The 22,067-nt window shown below is 36.8% G+C and overlaps 3 protein-coding genes and 1 long non-coding RNA gene across 4 annotated transcripts; 2 read left to right on the forward strand and 2 right to left on the reverse strand.

The window, feature by feature from the left end:
• Positions 1-1,429: 1,429 nt before the first annotated feature.
• On the forward strand, positions 1,430-3,451 carry LOC121224682 (lysM domain receptor-like kinase 4). The gene has a single exon (XM_041108486.1). It carries the CDS (start codon positions 1,598-1,600, stop codon positions 3,449-3,451), a length of 1,854 nt encoding a protein of 617 aa, XP_040964420.1. The 5' UTR covers positions 1,430-1,597.
• A 594-nt stretch (positions 3,452-4,045) lies between these two features.
• On the reverse strand, positions 4,046-6,422 carry LOC107926518 (pentatricopeptide repeat-containing protein At5g66631). Its single transcript, XM_016857397.2, has one exon. It carries the CDS (start codon positions 6,225-6,227, stop codon positions 4,245-4,247), a length of 1,983 nt encoding a protein of 660 aa, XP_016712886.2. The 5' UTR covers positions 6,228-6,422; the 3' UTR covers positions 4,046-4,244.
• A 6,726-nt stretch (positions 6,423-13,148) lies between these two features.
• LOC121224683 (uncharacterized) lies at positions 13,149-14,238 on the reverse strand. The gene is made up of 2 exons (XR_005922389.1): positions 13,756-14,238; positions 13,149-13,428 (listed from the first exon to the last, which is right to left on the reverse strand). It is a non-coding gene; the product is annotated as an uncharacterized lncRNA (long non-coding RNA).
• Positions 14,239-19,921: 5,683 nt separating this feature from the next.
• Positions 19,922-21,268, forward strand: LOC107941754 (uncharacterized). The gene has a single exon (XM_016875359.1). It carries the CDS (start codon positions 19,922-19,924, stop codon positions 21,266-21,268), a length of 1,347 nt encoding a protein of 448 aa, XP_016730848.1.
• The last annotated feature ends 799 nt before the right edge of the window (positions 21,269-22,067 follow it).

Below are 22,067 nucleotides of genomic sequence, written 5' to 3' on the forward strand. Positions count from 1 at the left end.
ATCTTACAGTTACAGTAATCAATCTCACCACTACCTCTGTTTTTAAGCTTACTATCCATCCAAAAGAAGCTACCTAGGGGCGAAACTGGGGGGCTAGCAGGGCCCCGACCCCACTAAAATGGAAAAATTTTCATTTAGGCCTTTTAAAATTTTTAAAATTTTAAATAAGAAAAGGTAAAATTGCACTTTGCCCCCCTAAAAATATAAAATTTGATTTAATCCTTTCAAAATTATAAAGATGTAGGTTATTAAAATGGTGAAATTATAATTTTTGCTATCGTAAAAATTACAATTTAATTTCGACCCCTAAAAAAAGTTGTTGGTTTCGCCCCTAAAGCTACCCTTAAAACTTTTTTTGAATGAACGGTGTGTTTGCCTCTGGTGGGATTAAAAACAATGATGGCAGTGATACTAGTTACTATAGTGGTAAAATTACATACTGTAGCAGTAAGATTAAAATCCGTTGTGGAGGTATATGTTTAGATTCAAACACAAGTATATCAGTGAGGTAAAAATAGAAAATGACTATTAAGGACAATAAATTAAAAATGATGTACAATAGAAAATTTTAAATTAATTATATAATCATTTTATATTAATTTTTATATTAAATGATAAATATTTTAATTATTTTTATAGTTAATTAATCTCATTATAATCATGTGAAGTATTATTTTCACACATAAGATAAAATTTTAAAATATCTACTTCGATATTTTTAATATGTATCACAAACTTTTAACGAAGGGTAAAAAAAAGGATCATAAATGAAAAAAAGGGTATTTTTGTCAAATAAAAACGTTTTATTTCTCACCGTGGAAGCACCGGAGCTTTTTCCTCCGGTCAGAAAAAGTAGCACCAATGGGTTTTGGAATTTTTCATTTGCAATCCAAACAATTGCTTTAACGCGTTTGATAAGAAAACGTGCGGCACTGAGTTCAACTTGTGAACCCAAGGGCCCTAAGATTGTTTCTCATAATATGAACAAAAACAAGCGCATAAGATGTGAGGAATTCATCAGCTATGGCGACAAATAGGGTGAACAATGAACGATGAACAATGAAATCCTATATATGAATCGTGTTTCATATCTTGTTTAAAACAGTAACTTAATTCTCATCCAATAGTGGGAACAAAACTCGTTTTGCTTTGACATCCTTTTTTTTTTTTTTACAATATTCCCAACTTTTAGCCGCCATCATCAGACATGGACAGATTCAATTATTTTTCCTTTGTATCTTATTTCATCCCATCATTTTCATGATTCCTGTATCCAAAACAGCCACTGTATTTCTGTTTGTTAACCTTCGGTTTTCCCACCCAAGGAAATTTTCAACACTGTTTGATGATTCCTACTTTCGTTTTCTTTAACTTTTTGTGTCATTTTCAATCCATTCAGAGTTGGCCTAGTCCAATCATCATGCTTGAATTTCCCCCTAATCTTAAATAATCTTGAGCGCCTCAGCAGTTGATCTTCCTGGAAGACTCCAACAATTAGCACATTCAAGTCAACAAAACCTTTTTTCTTCCATCTTTGCAACCATGTTATTGTTTCTCTAATCTATCTAAACACTTTCGGTTTTCCCTTCTTCCTGTCATGGATCAGTTTCGGTTCGGTTTCTTCATATTATTATGTGTTTTCATGCATAAGTTCCATGCTCAGCAAAGCTACTCAGGAAACTCAATATTGAATTGTTCCGAAAATGATGAAACAGGCTCATCTTCAGCCTTTCTTTACACTTGCAATGGTGAAAAGCCATCTTGTCAGGCCTTTCTGATATTCAAATCTTATCCTCCTTATGACTCAATCTCAACCATCTCGAACCTTACATCTGCAGATCCATTGGAGCTTGCACACATCAACAATATTTCACTTTCTACAATCTTCCCTGCAAACAAAGAGGTGATTGTTCCAGTGAATTGTTCTTGTTCAGGTCAGTACTATCAAGCCAACACTTCTTACATCATTCCAAGTAAGCAAGTCGATTATTTTTCGATTGCCAACAATACCTATCAAGGGTTGTCGACCTGCAAGTCTCTTAGTAAGGAGAATAGTGATTCAGGCTTGCAAGTTGGTTCGGTTTTACAAGTACCACTTAGATGTGCTTGTCCCACAAGAAATCAAACATTAAATGGTATTAAATTTCTAATGACTTATGTGGTTCATTGGGAAGACACCATCCATGATATCAGTAAGAGATTCAATGCTAGTATGGAAAGTGTTGGTGATGCAAACGGAATTGATTTAGATGACGCACTTATTTTTCCCTTTACAACAGTTCTGGTTCCATTGTCAACCAAACCTTCAAGCTCTCAAACTATAATTCACTTTCAACAACCACCCGCTTCTTCACCCACCACTCCAATAGATGTGATCAAACCCTCAAGGAAAAGATTCACTGTTTGGCTTGCAATCGGAGTTCCCTTGCTGGTACTTTTCCTTTTGCTGCTGCTGATGTTTTTACATCATAAGAAAACTAGGGAGGCTGCCAGAAAAGATAAGAGAAAGAAATGGGAGTTACCTAATGATGTTCTGGTGAGCATAGATCAAAATTTGAAAGTTTACGATTTCAAAGATCTAGAGGCGGCTACAGAAAATTTCAGCAACAAATACAAGATGGGTGCCTCTGTTTATCGAGGTGTTCTCAAGGGAGAATTGCTAGCCATAAAACAAATGAGCAAAGCTGTAGATAAAGAGGTAAGCTTGCTGCAAAGGATTAATCATTTCAATCTAATAAGCCTTCGTGGGGCTTGTGAGCACTCTGGTGTCTTTTACCTTGTTTATGAGTTCATGGAGAATGGTTCTTTAAAAGAATGGCTTCAAAACAAGAGTTGCCAGAAATTCCAGGTATGGGGTTATAGAATTCATATTGCTTTAGATGTTGCTAATGGGCTTCATTATCTTCACAACTTCACCACTCCAGCATATGTGCATAAAGATATTTGTAGTGACAACGTGCTGCTTGATCGAGATTTGAGGGCCAAGATTTCAAACTTCAGTCTAGCACGATCAGCAGAAAGAGAAGATAGCAGAAAATCATCGATGTGGAGTTATCTCGGAACAAAGGGTTACAAGGCACCTGAATACATTGAGTATGGCTTGGTGACACCTGAGATGGATATATATGCCTTTGGGGTTCTTCTGCTGGAACTGATTACAGGAAAGCCAGCAGTTTTTATGCAGGATGAAAAGGAAGTACTATTATCAGAAAGAATACTAACAATTATGAAAGGAGAGAATGCAGATGCTGAAATTGATCGCATAATCAATCCTAACCTGAAAGGACACCTCTGGATGAAACTTGCACGCCAGATGTTGAAATTGAGCATCAACTGCTTGGCAGAAGAACCAGAAAGCAGACTGAGCATGGCTGAAGTAGTTTCATATCTGTTGAGAATTCAACTGGATGCACAGCGATCAGAAGAACCCTTTCCATCGGAATGGCGTTAAAAGCATGGATAAATAAAATTAATATTTTCAGTAATGCACAATTCTTTGTAAATTGTGTGCATGTATAATGCATCTGTTGCTTTTCTTCATTAACATAAATAAGACAAGCCAAACATCTTAAAAAAATGAAAACCAAGCAAAATATGTACAATAGATCAATCCCAGTTTTGCAAAGCGAACTTGAACATTGTTTTTTTTTCATGAAAACTACCATTGGACTGATGACTTGAGCAATTTCTGTTTCTATCCTGGAAGACCAAGAGCCTTCCAGTATCTAAAAGGATGAGTAAATAAGAACAGAACAGCTAAAGACGATTTCTACCATGCTTGGCCAGTCAGAGGATGCTCCTGGAGCAGACCCTCGCCTAATACTGCCAAGCTTAGAGCACCATTGATGGGATAAAAGTTCTCTATGTTCGGATCAATCCATTTTCTCTTCTCCTTTCCTTCAATTTCTATGACTTCCATTAGATTCTCCAACAACATGAAAGTCTCATCATTTCCTTTTGTTACCATGGCTTTCTTTCCTGAAAGCAGTTCTGACAATAAAATCCCAAAAGCAACTCTAACAATGTTTACCTACAAGTCCCAAGATAAAATTTTCTGGCCTTATTTGCTAAGCCAGTCTTATCTATCAAATTGCATTTCAGAATTTGATTCAACAAGTTAACATTTGCAAATTGCAATCCAGATATAACACAAGACAAAAATTAGGATTCCTGAAAGATTGCAGGAAAAAAGAAGGTTGCCACAATAAAGTCTAAATACTTTGATTTGTAGAAGGCAAACAACTCTATGCAGGGGCAATAACACTGTTGGAATAAATACTATAAACTCTAGTGAGATCTTCAGAGCTAACTGTCCATACATGACCGCGCAATGCCAGTGGAAGGACTCCATCAGTCTCCTCATACCTCTCTTCTACAATAACAGCCTCTTTTCGCCTGCCTTCTTGCCAAAGACTTTTCACGAGCAAGTCTTTTGTGGCAGCATCAGGCATTAAATTTGAATTTCTCATGTCTACAAAAGCTCTATATGCAAGTGCAGCTCTCTGACACTTGCAATAAGCTTGGATTAACAACTTAAACATATAGGCATCTGGTTCCATGCCACTCTGTCTAATCATCGAAAAGAGTTGCTGAACAGTTTTGATATCCCCCTGTAGTGCAAAGTGATATATCAACCCAGAAAATGTCTGGATATCTGGGCAAATACCATTTAGAATCATCTCATCAAGTATATCCAGGGCATCTGTATTCCTACGACACTTTGTTAATGCCATCAAGAGAGAAGAGTATAAAAGCATTAGATTGAACATTGATATGTGACCACAGAGAGTTCTATCATCGCGGAAGACCTTCAAGGCAGCATCAGCATTCTTTGAAATGCCATAGAATTCAACAAGCAACCTGATGGTGCTGAAAGGCAATATCATTTGCTCCCTCCTTACTTTATTTATAAGTTTATCTACTAATTCAACATTTCCATGGCGTGCCAGTAGAGTCATCATTCTTTGCACTGTGTAAATGTCATGACTGAATCCTGGCTGAGAAGCTACCCAACAGAAGAAATTCCAAGCTGTCTCAGGTGAAGTGAAATTCCTCAGAACTTTGCAAACCAACCTACTAGTCCACACAAATTTAGCATCTTCTAATATAGTTACCACTTCAGGACTCCATTGTTTTAAGGCATTTGCCAAAGCTTTTGGATCCAACCATGGTTTCAGTTTGACCGTATGAACATCAACTCCCTCATTTACATCATCATCACCATCCTCATCCTCGTCACTACTATCCTCACAAGAACCTACACTCTTGATCCTTCCATCAGGCAACATTTCTACGAGAAACTCATCCGTCTCACCTGCAAACCCTGCCTCCTTCATTCGTTCCAAATATATTCGCATTGCTCGTCCAGGAAGTTTCCCATCCTCCCTCATTTCTTTAAGCAAACTTTTCACCACATCAAACCGTTCTCCACCAACAAACCCTTCAACCAAAATCAGAAACTGTTTCAAAGTCCTCTTTATTCTCATTGAAGGCAACACAGTGAACACTTCCATAGCGGCACCCAACTTCCCTAACCTTACAAGATGCTCTGTCACAATCGTGTAAGTCCTGGAATTTGGAATCACTCCTTGATCAATCATACCTCGAAAAGCTTCCACGGCCTCAAAATTCATACCCTTTTGAGCATAAAGCCCCATGACAATGTTGTGAGCCTCTGTTGATAGGCGATTTTCCTCATTCCTATACTCTTCCCATGTTTCCAAAACTTCTTGAAGGTCCCCAGCAGTAGAATACCAAAACAAAAGGTTCATGAAACTGACTTTAACATTGTTAAATTTTCCATCTTTAGCATCACCGATCAGGGCCTTGAGTTCCTCCTTTCGCTTGAACTTAGCAAGAACAGTAGCAAAAGCAAAAATCGTATTCTGTGAATGCGCAAAGTTTGGAACTTGCTTAAGGTTTTCAAAGAAAGAAATGGCAGAGTCCGCTGAAGGAGCAGAACGAAAAGCGTTAGCAACAACGAAGGAGTCAAGGAGGCGAGTTTGGAGAAGAGGGTTGAGTGAGTTAGGAGAGTTGGAACGGAGAGCGAGTCGGATTGAGTCGATGAGCTTGGCTCGGTGAAGGTAATGAGTGAGTTTGTTGGGGAATGGGTCGCGTGCAAAGGAGCGAACTTGTTGGTTTAGGAGGCTAAACAGGTTTTTAAAAGGCGAGAATCGTTCAAAAATCATTGCAATTTTATCAAAATGGAAAGACTGGGAAATAATCATCAATCTAGCTTTGGGTCATGGTTTTTTGCTATGACAAAAACACGAACAGTTGGTCTGCATCCGAGATCTTTGACAAAGCATGTCTTCAACGGCTGGATCGCGCCCTTTGAATTATTACGGGTCTTAACTCTTAAGTCGCATCTGTCATTTGCCATGGCTAGTGATAGCGGTTAAAAGGCTCAAAAGTTGAAACTAGGGAATTCTGACCCAAATTTGAAAACTCAAATCAATTAATTTGATTGTGATTTCGTTAATCATGAAAAATTGACAATCATATATAACAGACTTTATTACTCAAAAATACCCTTTTCTTTTTAAAAAAATTGTCGAAATAGGCCGATTTTTAGAATAATTACGAGAATAAGTCGATTTAAGAGAAACGCTTCTAGCTGGAAGTGTTTTCAGGTGAAATGTAGAAAAACGCTTCCAGCTAAAAGCGTTTTCTACGTGTTACCAGTAAAATGCTTCCAGCCGAAAGCGTTTATGAAAAACGCTTCTAGTTGGACGCGTTTTTCACCCAACGACTAATTAAAATAGTTGTTCCCCTCGCCCGCCACCCCCTCCCCAACAGTAAAAAAAATTATAAACCTCCCACCCTTACTCATTTCTCACAATATTCTCTCAAAAATCTCTCAAAATTCTCAAACCACTCTCAAAATTCTCTCAAATTCTCTCTTAAATATATTACTTAAATTCTATTTCTATCTAGATTGTATTTTTTATTAGAATTTTTATTAATATTTTTTGAAAATATTTTTTTATTAAAAATTAATTTGCGTTCTATAATTAGCAATGACCGGTGCTCTAATCCATCATGATGACAAGCACATTTCTGTCAATCAATTACAAATGGTAAAAATAATTTCTAATAAATTTCAATTTTGTTTAATTTTTTATTTAATTGTTATATTTTAACTTAATATTTTTTATATTTTTTACATGAATAGGCGAAAGATCGAATTTTACAATGTCATATTCATAATCTACCCGGTCCTCCATCATCGTTGATCGAACCGTACTTGAGGGAAACCAGTTTTTGGCACGTGGCCCTTGTAGGCCAGGGTGTAAGTTGGATCCAAAACTCGTAAGCGCGTTAGTGGAGAAGTGGAGACCCGAGACGACTCATTCCATCTTACATGCGACGAGTGTACTATCACTCTAGAGGACGTGCATTTATAGTTGGGGTTACTGGTCGATGGGTCAGTGGTCACCTGGTCTGTTCAGTTTATTGATTGGGGAGGCGTATGTGGTGAACTTTTGGGTTCGGTTCTGGAGTAAATTTATAGAGGTCGAATTGAAATGGGTTGGTTATAAAGAAATTTCACGGGGATGGACAAGAATTCGACTGAAGTCAAAAGAGAACAACACGCTCGGGTGTACATCCTTCAGATCATCAGGGGTATCCTGATGCCAAATAAGTCACGAAATCTCGCTCATCTAAGGTGGCTCCTGGAACTCGTTGATTTTAGAGGAGCGGACGAACTCAGTTGGGGGTCCGCCATGTTGGTGACATTGAACCGAGAGATGTGTTGGGCGACGCAACCACGAAAAAACAAAATTGGTAGTTGCATTTTACTATTGCAATCATGAGCGTGGTACCGGTTTCCATTTTTACGTCTTCGAGTGAACTATCTGTATACATTCCCACTCATAACAATGTAAAATTCATTAGATATTACCATAATAAAATTGATTAAAATTAAAATTATTGTGCTAACAAGTTATTTAAATAGGTGGAACCATTGGCCAAGTCATGTGGGATTACCTATTAAGCTTCTAGATATACGGCTTCTATTAGACCAACAATCGGAAGAGGAGGTATCTATTTATTTAAATTTGAACAATATAATATTAAGGTAGTGGATTTTGTATTTAGTAGTATATATATAACTAATGTTTTTATCCATTGGTAGTGTACGCTACTGTCGAGATGCACGAGATCGATAAAGCGCTGCGGTAGTTCGGAGTATGGCAGTCAATTCCCGTGGCTCCTCAAAACCTTGATTATTTGCATCCTATCGACTTGCGGCGGTCAGATAAGAATTGGTCGGTATTCCACTCCTAACATATCAACATATGAAATAATCAGTATGATATCTTACCTACTCGCGAACATATTGTTGCTCCGGAGTTAGCATGTGGTCCAAAGTACATGTAACACCCTAAACCCAGCCTAGACGTCTAGACTAAGTTCAGAGAGTTACATCATTAATACTAAAAATACCATAATTATAACGCAATCAAAATAAATCATTCATCACATAATATCCATCACAACAATTAACTAAGCATATAATCTTCACAAATACCAAAACATCATATAATATCGAAATTCCTAGTAGTAATACTTAAAAAGAAAGATAAAAACTTGACCGAGCTCCCACAGCGCCGACCCGTTCAAGTCTGTGAACCACCTGCGATTCAATCAGAAAATAATAAGTTGTGAACTCAATATATAAAAGAGGTTCATTCATGTATAATACAATTGAAAAGGCATTCTCGAATTCTCAAGATTTGATTAAGCAACAGAAGTCATTCTAGTTCAGATACAAAACGGTTTAGTTACAGAAGCAAAAGCAGTCTTGGTTTCATTTACAGAACAGATCAACTTCATATGCAAATTTTCCTACTCCTAACCTCTACACTCCATCTTCGGCCATCCCAACACACTATTAGGGCGTTCAATGCCTATCCAACCCTACACACTATAGAGTGTCTGTCTAACACGTTTATAGAGTCGCAGCTTACCTGCTAAACCAGTATGCGTCAAAGCGTAAGATTCAGAGTTACTCGTACTGTGGCTTAGCCACTAGTTCAGATCAGAGTACTTCCTTCTTCACAGAATCCCAACCTATACATATGCCGTATACAATATCCACTTTTATAAAGTACAGTTCAATATCAATTATAGCTATCACAGTACATATATATAGTTATGTTATACATATGTCAATCATAGAGCATCAAAGAGCCATCATACAATCAAACTTAGATCATTCAAGCATTGAGGAAATCAAGATCAATGTCGGTCATACACACGGCTTCAAAAACTCAAGATTCTGACTCAATTTATATGACACACGGCCTGGACACATGCCCGTGTCCTTTCCCGTATGGTCCACACGACCTGGACACATACTCGTGTCCTCTGCTCGTGTGGTTCCAAAACATAAACAGTGAGTTACACGGCTTGAGCACATGCCCATGTCCCTAGCCGTGTGGTCTTAAGTCACAAACAAAGAGTTACACGGCCTGGACACATGCCATGTCCTTGTCCGTGTAGTATCAAGATAATGAACAGTGAGTTATACGGCCTAAACACATGCACGTGTCCTTGCTCGTGTGAACCCTGCACTAATATGGCCACACACGGCCTGGACATACGCCCATGCTCCTTGCCCATGTGGCCCCAAATCGATGAATAGTGAGTTACACGACCAATCACGCGGCCTGACACATGGCCGTGTGGCATCGATAGCCACCATTTTCGGCAACCAAAACTCACAAAAATTAAGGTTTTCAGCATGCACCTGGAGAGATTTCGAAGCAACAACAACAACAATGAGGATCTCCAAAGCCTAAAACTAAGTATTCAACTAAACAATTAAATCATTTTATCGACAACCATTCCCAATTTCACTCCTAAAACCCAAGTCAAAAGTTTAACACGAAACTTTCAATTAACTCAATACCTACCGAAAAATCAATAGCAATCGTTGGAATTAGTGTGTCGTTGTTCACCACTTTCGATACTTCTGCCTAAATAGAAAAATCAACAATCCTCTATCAACGATTCGTATGGAACTCATAATACTTAACTTAGAGTAACTTACGAAGAACAAAAGGAAAATTGTGCAGACAACTGACTGGTTGAGACTTACTCAATAACCTTTCGATCGATGCGATTTATAGTGTATAATCTTGACTAGACCGTAGCCACTTACGACCACAATTAAAATGAAGAAAAAGAAAAGTAAAAATATTGAAAATAAAAAGGAAAAGAGATGAAAGAAACGCAAAAAGAAATAACGAAGAAGAAAATGATACTTTAAAATTCTATTAACTTCTAATCAACTTCCCACACTTAGCAAAAATATTCGCTATGGCATATTACAGGATTCGAACTCGAAATTAGACAGAATACAGTCAGATGCTTAACCAATGAACCAGCAGTCTCATTCTTGACATAGGATCTCACAAATTTACAGTTTGTTATGTGATGCACTAATAGGGTTTATTCTAAAATGATAAAACTTTGAACAATGTGACTCAAACTCCATACCTCGAACACATAAGCAGAGTACAGAACCACAGATGCAGAAATTAATTATTGCAGATTCTCACATTTAAATTCTAAAATTTTGGGGCATTACAGTACATGTTATGGTTTAGGATCTATGGCAAGCCATTTTTGTATGGGGAAGAGATGAGACGTCAGCATCCCCATACGAGTAGGCTATGACGACTCCCTTTAAATCTAAGGGATGGCGAGGCGACTCCATCATCAGTGCCTATGCAAGAACCAACACTGATGGTTGCATCACCGATGCCCACACCACCTACCGGTCAGTATGTACCGTCTTATTCCGGTGCGTATTCTAACCCTATTATCTTCATACAAGCATCATATGTTGCACCACATTTTTCTACTTCTAGTTCTATGTCAAGTTAGACTTTTGGACATCCATCTCCGATATATTACACGCCCATGTCATCTACTTTTCTGATGATGATAATGTCGACGACGACGTATAGGTCGTCTATGTTTCAAGCACCGACGAATAGTCCACTCGTTATCCCTTGGTGTATGAGACTCAACATAGTTATGTTTATTCGTCGTTTGTGACTCAAACACCTCCAGGATCTTTGTTTTACCAAGGTGGGTCGTCTTCCCAACCACCTATTCCTAGACCAGAGATGCACGATGTCAACCGAGAACGTACAGATCGCAATCGACTGAAGGCGAAGATGATGAGCTACCGAGACCACAACCCCACTCGAAGGCTGAACCAAGAGGGAATCCAACGCGCAATCGTCGACCACCCAATGTGGCACAGATTCTAACCAACATTTGGACTGATTAATTTATCGTTGTATTGAACATTTATATTGTATCAATGATTTTTATTATTATGTTTTTTTAGAAGACTATTGTTATCATTTCACAAAATTAATACACTAGATAAGTATTTTACTGAAATACCGGATCAACCTAAGATTAAAAAAAAGCAAATATTTTTAAAACTAGTTCTACATCCGACTCGAGTACTCCGAGTTTTGATTTTTAATCGATTTGCAAAATCAAATTTGAATATACAATTGGTGTAAATAAGAATATCTTAAATATCAAATTCAATTACAATTATTATTTTAAAAATTTTATCAATTTAAAATTTAAAACCCCAAACCCTAAACTAACCCAAAACCCTACTTTAAAACCCTAACTTTAAACCCTTAAACACTCAAAACCATAAAAAAACTTTAAATAAACCCTAACTATCCTAAACCCTAATATAACACTGGGAAAAAATGCTTCCAAGTGGAAGGGTTTTCCCTAAATTGGCCTATTCCCATAATTATTCCAAAAATTGGCCTATTATGGTAATTAAAAAAATTGAGTAATAATATCCATATAATTGGTATTTGATAAGAAAAAAAAACATATATCTCTACTTAGGGTGAATTATATTTCGATTTCTTTATTTAAAAAAATAGATAAATTAATTTTTATACGTTTTGGAATGTGTAAATTAACCCTTTCCGTTAAATTTTATTTGTTAAATGATGATGTGAAATATTAAATTCATACTGAAAACTATTTTTTTATAGGTAAACTACAAAAATGATCACCCAACTATACCTTTCATTTTATTTTGGTCACCCAACTATACCTTTCATTTTATTTTGGTCACCCAACTAATAGTTTTTTTCAATTTAGTCATTAAACTACCGAAATTAAATATTTTAGTCACTTTGAGTTGATGTGAGCTTTTCTTATTGGTCTAGTTACAAAAATTAGCCTTCTAATGTTTACACATTCTATCTATTTAATCCTAAATATAAAAAATTCAACAAATTTAGCCTTCAATGTTTATAAAATTGTCATTTTAGTTCTAATTCTAGAAAATTCAATAAATTTGGCCTTCAACATTTACAAAATATACTAATTTAGTCCTAACTCTAAAATTTTTAAAAATATTTTTTTAAAAAAAATCATTTTTAGTCCTTTATAACTCATCGGCTATCCCATGTGAGATATTAAAATAAGAAAAAGAGTACCCTCTTTCAAGTCCTTGCAAAATAACTTTAAAAAGTTGGGACAAAATACACACAAAAAATATAGATCCAAAAGAAAATAAAGACATTAAAAACGTCATTTGTAAGAGTAGTAATGCAACCAATTATTTCAAATAGGTTCAAAATCAATTGGTTTGGTTTAGAGCCAGTTCTTCATTGTTTAAAAAAATACTTTTGACTCCAAAAGAACTTTTGAAAGAAAAGCTATGAAGAACAAGCTGCTTTTGGCTGAAATTTTTAGCTTTTCAGAAGTGCTTTTCAAAAGCAAATTTTTGGCTTTTTATAAGTGCTTTTCAAAAACACTTTTGAAAAGGAGCTGAAAAGGAGAAACTAAAAATTTTAGCTTTTTCTCTCCCAAAAACACTTTTAGTGCTTAATTACTTTTTTACCCCTCTAATAACATAGTATTTTTCTTTTTTTTTCTTGGTGCTTAATTACAATTGTGTTAAAATCATTAATTAAAAATAAAAAATATTTTTTAAAATACTAATTACAAATATTTAATGGTTATATTTAAATATTTAAAATATAGTTTATATATTCTAATTAAATTTTATAAATAATTAATATTTATTGCTTAAAAATATTTACAATCTATATTTCATATATTAAAATATTAACAAGTTATAATAAATTTTTTATATTATTACTAAAATATAATTGTAATACCCAATTTTAAGCCCGGGCCCAAATAAATAAGCATAAAAAAATAAAACAACGGCCCAAATACATTTGGCCCAATAAGGCCCAAGTCAATAAAGCCCAAACTATTAATCCTAGCCCAATTACAGAGTGGCCCAAAAAGTTCAGCAGAAACCCTAGGCAGTTTGCCCTGCGCCACACACGTCCTCACGCCGCAGCAACCGTCCCATTGCTCCACGTTCTTGCTCGCACGTCCAGTTGCCTCGCACAACGCAAGTTTTCCCCACACACATGCAGCAAACGATCAATAATAGCAGAAAATATGGCAAAAATGTAAGTGGGGAGAGTGTTTTTGAGGGTTTTGTTTTTTGGATTCGGCTATAAAAAGGCCAATCAATCTCTGTAATGGGGTTAGAAAATTTTTGTACCGAAATTTAAGAGAAAGTACAAAAGAAAAAGAAATAGAAAAGAAAAAAGTTTTTGAAGGTGATTATTTTGTTTTTTTTCTCTTTATTTTTACTGTTTTTTTTTGACGTTCTTCTTTGTTTTTTAAAGCAAATAAACGAATAGGGGGAGAAAGGAGGCTTACCTGGTGTCACCGGAGCGTCGCCGGAGCGTCGTCGGAGGCCAAGGGACGACTTAGCGGCGGTGGATCTTTGACGGTGGCGACGTGTGGGGGGTGCTAAGAAAAAACCTAGCAGAGAACCCCCCTTTTTCCCCTCTGTTCTTTAAAGAAAATGAAATAAAGATATTTTTAAAGGAAATTTTTTTTCTTATTTTTTTTAAATATTAACGAAAGGTGGTGCCGTTTAATGGCCATTGATTTGTTTTTTTATTCAAATGGTTGATTTTCGAAACTGGTCCTTTCTTTTTACAGTGCTTTTAAATTAAATTATTTATTTCTTATAAATTTGGCCACATGTTTTATAACTGTTTCAATTTAACCTGTGTTGCAGTGCAGTGTTTTAGTGGAAGGGATTAATTTCTATTTTGGTCCCCCACTGTTAATTACGTGTTCTAATTGGTCCATTTGTATTTTATTATTTTCAAACTTACCCTTTTTTTTAAATTAAGGTTTAAATTAGTCCTTTTGTCATTTTTCGTTGTTATTGTATTATTTGTTATTATTATTATATTTACATATATACTCGCCTATGTATTTTATAATACATATGTATTTTAAATGTTTTAACTACATATACATATTTTATTATTCTATTAGTATTCTATTTTCATACTTGTTGTATATATGTATATATCTATATTTTGTAATACTTATACGGTTTCCCAATTTTATAATTTTTATGTTTATACAATTATTTTTATAACATGTACATATATATTTTCGTACTCTTTTCAAGGCTATTATAAATATTTTCCATGTTTTTATATTTACTAATACATTATACTTATACATTCTTTTTTAAATGCGTTATTATTTTATATGTATTTTATCATTGCTTTTTATGACTTACGTTTTTTCTCTCTCATATCCATATACATATTTGCTAAAATTGTTTATATATTATGCTTATGTATATACATAATTTAAATTAAAATATTTGTTCCATATCGCGTTGACATTTTTAACGTATTTTTCAAATACATTTTGTTTTTGTCAAAATATTAAAATCGTTTTTTATGATTCAAAGGTTTTCAAAATAATGAACGATATTCAAAGTTAGGGATTTTCGAGGAAAATTGAGCCCTAACGTATTGGGTTCTGGTTTTCTTTGTTAATTCCAAATAACCAAGAATATGTTATTTAAAATATATAAGTAAAAATCATTTTTGGGAACTTAATTTGTTATGTCCTAAAGTATTGGGCATGACATAATTGCTTCCTCGAAATGAAGATTTACTTATAAAGCAAAAGTGATATTCAAAATTCGAGGATTTTGAGAAATTGTACCCTAACGTATTGGGTCTCAATTTCTTCGCATGACTTGAATAATTGACTATCCTTTTCAGATTTCAATATTTGAGTTTTTTTTAAAATCTTTTAAATTTTTGACACCAAGACATTAAATAATCAATTTGGTACCGATTTTTGGGGCGTTACGAGGGTGCTAACCCTTCCGCGTGCGTAACTGACTCCCGAACCTATTTTCTCAAATTTCGTAGGCCAAAATTATTTTAGGTGAACCGATCACACCTCGATAAAGGATCGGTGGCGACTCTAATTTTTGTTTGTTTAAAAGTCGATAACTAAATTTTTGTTTTCAAAAAAATGGTTTCGACAGCTTGGCGACTCCACTGGGGACTTCGAGAGTCGAGCCATAAATTGATTATTTGGTGTCTTTTTGTCGAAAATTAAAGTTTTTTTTAAATCATAATTTGCCTTTGCATTCATTGATTCTCATTGTTTGCTTGTTTGGCTTAAGTCTATTATCTTATTTGCATTTTGCATCTCATAACATCTGTCATTTTTACCCCTTTAAGTGGGAGTGAGAAGCTACTCCTTAGTGAGGTTTTCACCTCCGTGCAGGATAGTGGATCACTTTCGGGATACATCTGTACTTATGTCTTCGTGAGATTTTCATCTCCGTGCAGCCATAGGGAAATGTATTCCCCTGAACCGAACTCGGTCTATATGATCCTATAATGGGTGAGGATCGAAGAATCTGCTGGTTCGGGTACCTTTGCTCTAGAAGCCAAACCACATATAGTGAACCATAGGAACTCACCCTAGGTAGAATTACTCTTAACCTTAGTAGATACCTAATTAGGAGTTTTACTATTTCTTGGTTGTATTGTATTTAATTGATACTGACTTTTTGTGTTTTACTTTGATTGCATAACATTTCAATTACATGGCATCTCATTTTAGAAAGGCGTTGGTTCGTATTCAATTACTAGATAGAAAGCTTATTATGAAAAAAGGGTTTCTTGATAAAGTGGAGGATAATGCGGCTGTCCGAACTTGGGCTGAGATGACGCAGAGCGAAAAAGGTGATAGTTTGGCTGAGGGGTACGTATCAGAATTATGGGACTTCATCCGTGTTAGCGTAACCCAGAACAACTTGCAGGAGTTGAAGGAGATTTGGGATCAATGGAATGATGAGATTAGACAGTTATTCTTTTCAAATTACGGGGATTTACCTTATTTACTTGATATGAAGGTAGATAAGCGTCTGTTTCAAGCTCTTGCCCAGTTTTGGAACCCGGCCTACAGTTGCTTCACATTTGGGAATGTCGATTTGGTGCCTACGATAGAAGAATACATGGCTTTACTTTGGTGTTCGAAGATTCTAGTGGATAAGGTCTACTCGAAAGCTATAAATGCACCGACCTTTTTGAAGAGGTTGATGAATATAACAGGGATGAGTGAGCAGTGGGTCACAGCTCGGATCAAGCAAAAGGGAGATAGCAAGTGTATTCCCTGGAAACGAGGTAGTCACTGACTTATTTGATCGGCTTGAAAAGAGAGTTACACTAGTGACGGCAATCTTGGCAGAAACCTTCTGGTCATTGAATGCGTGCCGGAGAGTGGGAGAAGGTAGATTCATTGGATGTGCGCAGCTCTTACTTGCGTGGTTCCATAGTCACTTTTGGAAGGTCGATAAGGTTTCGTATCGGGTATTCTCTGACAATTATTCACCATTGAAAGAAATAGTGGCTACACCGAGGAGGGATGACATCTCGAAAAAGAAATGGATAGTTATTTTTCAGAATTTGCAGGAGGGGGATATCGAGTGGAGAGCTCCGTGGTTGCTTCCAGACGGGATCCTATATCGATGTGGGCATTTTGATTGGGTTCCTTTGATTAGGATTTGGGGAGCCGTTGGGTATGCACCATTGCTAGTACTAAGGCAATACAGGTCAAGACAGTTCGTGCCTGCAACTCAGGGATTGGCCGAGTGTGAATTCTCGTACAGGGGCGATGGTTACAAGAGGAGAGTTCGTGAGATGGTCAGTGCATGGAATCAGACTCACCGAATGAAGGGATTAGCTGTGGGTCCGATGACAACTCTCGAGTATGGCGAATGGTGGGCTAAGAGGATTAACGATAACATTCCTGGGCTGGGTTCAGAAAATAGTCAATCAATAGAGGAGTATTTGCGTGTTGTCCCTACTGAGCTGGAAATCATAAAGCAAGACTTTGAAAGGAAAATTGCAGAATTAGAGAAGAAAATAGAGCAAATAGAGGAGGAAAAGGTGAATTTGAAACTGGATGTGGATGTTCAGAAGATCGAGGCTAATAAGCTAAGGAAGGGAAAGAATAAGGCTGAAGAAGAATTAAATAGCTTGAAGACGGATTATAAAAAGCTACGTCTGTCGATGAGAATTGCAGGGCTTGGAAAAACTTCAGAGCAGTGGCGTGAAGAAATTCGAGAAGAAAGAAACAGGTTAGACTGGTGGGAAAGAAAATTTCGAGAAGTGCAAGCTCGAAATGAAGCATTAGAAAGGAGCTTGTCAGAGAGCCAAAAGGAAAAAAGAGACCAAAAGACAGGGTGGTTGAGTTAGAAGGGTCTCTTCGTCAATACAGAAGTCGAAATTCTGTAGTAGAGCTAAAGGCAAGCTTAAGCAAGATTGAAGAGATAAAGGGTAAGATAGAAGAGTTGGAAGCAGCATTACGAAGTTGTGAGGTTCGGATTGAGCATCTAGAGGCAAAGGAAGGTCGTCAGAATGAGCAACTTCATTATTTCCAAGATCAAGTCAGAAATAGGGATCGCGTTATGGGAGAAGCTGTGGTGCAGATTCGAGAGGTAGTAGATCACTTACAAACTTTGGCTGTACAAGCTGACACATTGAGCGTAAAGTATGAGCTAGAGTCAGATCAAGGACAAGAGTTAGCATCGTTGCTTAAAAAGATCAGGGTCTTAAGTATTAGGGCAAAGCCATATTTGTAACCCATTCTATGTAAAGAAATTTATTTTCTAATAAAGTTTTTTCTGAAAGTAATTGAAATTAGAATTAACGCCTTTTCTGTATTCATTTTTCATACATCGCATTGCATGCATTTAAAAATTATCAAAGGGTTCTGATTAAATCAAAATCATTCCTCAGTTAATCTGGAATCTAACCAGCCAACTCAGCACCATTACGGTACACGAGCAAAATCAAGAAGTATGGATCAAAGATTAGAAAAGATTGAGCAATTCCAGAAAGAAATGCAGGATCAAATTCAGCAGCAAATGCAGGAGCAGTTCGAGAAGATTTAACAGAAAATGATGGATAAAATGGCAGAATCCCAAGGAAGCATGATGACCCAGTTAACTCAATTCTTGACTGGTGGAAAGGATAAAGGAAAGGGCCCCATGGCCAATGTTGAGGAGGAAGGTGATGACGAACTCCTATATCCTCCCGGCTTCACTCCTCCATATGTGCTGCCCCAAGCGGAAGTGCACCCGCGTAAATCTTCTGTTACGATTAGGCCTCAACAATTTCAGGTCGATGCTTCAAGGTCGATGAATTTCCAGGTCGGATCAGGCTCCAATCCTGAGAATAATCCTGCCAATCCTATTGTTCCTAATTTCGATGAAGTAGTTGGAAAAGAGAAAACAAAAGAGGAATTACCAAAGCAATTAGAAGAAAGATGTAAGTGGATTGAGGAGAAATTCAAAGCGATGGAAACTACTGAAAGATGCCATGGGATTGATGCTAAGGATTTAAGTTTGGTACCGGATTTAGTGCTCCCTTACAAGTTTAAAATGCCGGATTTCGAGAAGTATAATTGGACCACTTGCCCTGAAGCCCACATTACTATGTTTTGTAGGCGAATGACTGGGTATGTCAATAATGACCAGTTATTGATACACTGTTTTCAGGATAGCCTCACAGGGGCAGCGTCTAAATGGTATAATCAATTAAACCGTGCTAGGATCAACTCTTGGAGGGATTTAGCACAGGCTTTTATAAAACAGTACAGTCATGTGGCGGAAATGGTTCCTAATAGGATTACTTTGCAGAACATGGAGAAAAAGTTGAATGAAGGTTTTAGACAGTACGCTCAGAGGTGAAGGGAGGTGGCCGTGTAGGTCCAACCACCGCTCCTTGAAAGAGAAATGACGATGCTCTTTGTAAATACGCTGAAGGCCCCCTTCATCACACACATGTTAGGCAGTGCCACGAAAAATTTTGCTGACATAGTCATGAGTGGTGAGATGATTGAAAGTGCTGTAAAGAGCGGGAAGATTGATGTTGGAGAGAACAACAGAAGGCAAAACTCAAAGAAAAAAGAAAGTGAGGTGAACAATGTGAATACATACAACAAGTCAATTACGGTGAATTAGCCCAGGAAGGTAGTGACAGGTCAACAGGGTTCATCTAAGCAGGAATCTGGTGTGAGGCCAAATACTGAGAGGCCCCAGTTCACACCCATCTCTATGTCATACAAAGAGTTGTATCAGAATCTATTTAACGCGCACGTTGTTGCCCCATTTTATTTGACTCCTTTACAGCCTCCATATCCTAAATGGTATGACGCAAATGCACAATGCGATTACCATGCAGGAGTTACGGGGCACTCCATAGAGCATTGTACTGCTTTTAAAAAGCTTGTTGAGAAGCTCATTAAGATGGGCGTTGTCAAGTTAGATGATTCATCAGGTACAGAAAATCCATTACGCAATCATGCTGATGCTGGGGTAAACATGGTGGGTGAAGGTACAGGGAAGAAGGTCAAGGAGAATATTGTTGAGGTAAAGATCCCTTTGAAGAGGGTGTGAAAAGAAATAGTAGGAAGAGGTTTAATTGTTTCGGATTTAGTGGGGGGTTGCAAGACCCAAAATTATTGTGAGTTCCATCATGAGATGGGACATGAAATTCAAAGATGTGAGAAGTTTAGAGCTCTGATCCAGAGCATGATGGATAATGGAGAAATAGAGTTTTTTGAAGAGGTGGAAGGAAAAGAAAGTATATGCGCATCGGAGTCAGAGACGAGGATTCCAAAGGTTAATCATCCTGTGATTATCATTTCGCGCCCTAAGGTTACTGAAGTTAGGGCACAGGTGACACCGAAGATTGTTATTCAAAAGCCGACGAAGTTTTCGTATAAGGATAGCAATAATGTCCCCTGGAATTATGAGTGCGAGGTAACAGTTTCAGGGAAGGAAACTTCAATTAGTGTTGTGAAAGAAAACCAAAAGACATGTTCTTATATGAATACTGAGGAGTACTACAGTCGGATAAATGCTCAAGCAGAATCGGTAGAGGGAAAGGTCCTTGCGGCAGAGCAAAAAGAGAGGAGGGTTGAATTAAGGCCATTGATTAAAGAGCCAATAAAGGAAGAAGAGGCCACTGAATTCTTAAAATTTCTGAAACACAGTGAGTATAGCGTGGTAGAACAGCTACATAAGCAACCAGCTCGTATATCTCTGTTGGTTTTGCTCATGAATTCAGAGTTACATCGAAATGTGCTGATGAAGGCTTTAAATAAAGCATACGTGGCAAGTGATATTTCTGTCAACCAATTGGGTCGGTTGGTCAACAATATAAGTGCTGATAATTTTATCTTCGTCAACGATGACGAAATACCATCTGGAGGTATGGGGTCCACTAAAGCTCTGCACATTACTGCTCTGTGTAAAGGAAGCATGGTGTCAGGAGTTTTGATTGATAATGGGTCTGCATTGAATGTACTACCCTTATCTACTCTCAATAGACTACCTGTGGATAGCTCACATATGAAAACGTGTCAAAATGTGGTGAGGGCATGCGATGGAACAGAAAAGAAAGTTCTGGGGAGAATTGAGATACCATTGCTGATTGGCCCAAATATTTATGAAGTAGATTTCATTGTAATGGATATCAAGCCTTCATATAACTGTTTATTGGGGAGACCTTGGATACATTCGGCAGGGGCTGTGCCTTCATCGCTGCATCAGAAGTTAAAATTAGTGTCAGAAGGACGGTTAGTGACAATAAATGCCGAGGAAGGTATTATTGCATCAATAACCAGCAATACGCCATACGTGGAGACGGATGAGGAGACGATGGAATGTTCTTTCCGGACTTTAGAATTCGTAAATGCAACATTTATTGCTGAGGGGAATAGAATTCCAGTACCGAAGATATCCAGGTCTACAAGAATGGGCCTTCAATTAATGGTGGGAAAAGGAGCTGTACCGGGAAAAGGATTGGGAAGATATTTGCAATGAGGAGTTGAAGTACCAGTGATGAAAGAAAAGTTTGATCGTTTTGGTCTGGGCTATAGACCAGATGTAAAACAAAGAAGAAAGGAAATGGAGAGAAGACAGGAGAGAAGAAGGGCAAGCTTGAGTGGAAATGAAGTTAGGTGGGAGCCTATGGCTTTTCCTCATGTATCCAAGACTTTCGTATCAGGAGGGTTTATGTAACACCCCTTACCCGTATTCAACTCCGGAATAGGGTATGAGGTATTACTAGAACACTTACACATGTAAACGTATCAAACCGAGTTACAAAATTTCATTCAAATTTAAACTCTTCAAATTTTTAACATGCTTTTATAATTCTTTACAACATATCCTCAAAATATTATATTCATAACAAATAGGAACTACGAGACCCAATACTTACTCATGTAATTCAAAGCTTCATTTCCATTTTATTCAATTCACAATCTTTCATGTTCATAATTCAAATCAATTTCTCAATCCAATATATATATATATTTCAATACCACACTTTCATACTATGAAACTTTATTTTCCCATATGAGCTTAAACCATGATCATCACATACCAAAGACAAATGTTCTTGACATTTCCATCACATAGACCGAATTAATCAATGCAACTCAATGATATAATCACCCATATATCATTATTATCGCATATATATATGTCATGACTAAATTTCTTAAACATTTGATCAATTGTTTTTCAATACCGCAATAGTTCCTTCAGTACCAATATGTATTTACCATTCAATTTAACATTTACCGATTATAATCGGGCATATGACCATTATACACAA

The sequence above is a fragment of the Gossypium hirsutum genome, chromosome D12, assembly GCF_007990345.1.
Source record: "Gossypium hirsutum isolate 1008001.06 chromosome D12, Gossypium_hirsutum_v2.1, whole genome shotgun sequence".
NCBI classification, from domain to species: domain Eukaryota; kingdom Viridiplantae; phylum Streptophyta; class Magnoliopsida; order Malvales; family Malvaceae; genus Gossypium; species Gossypium hirsutum.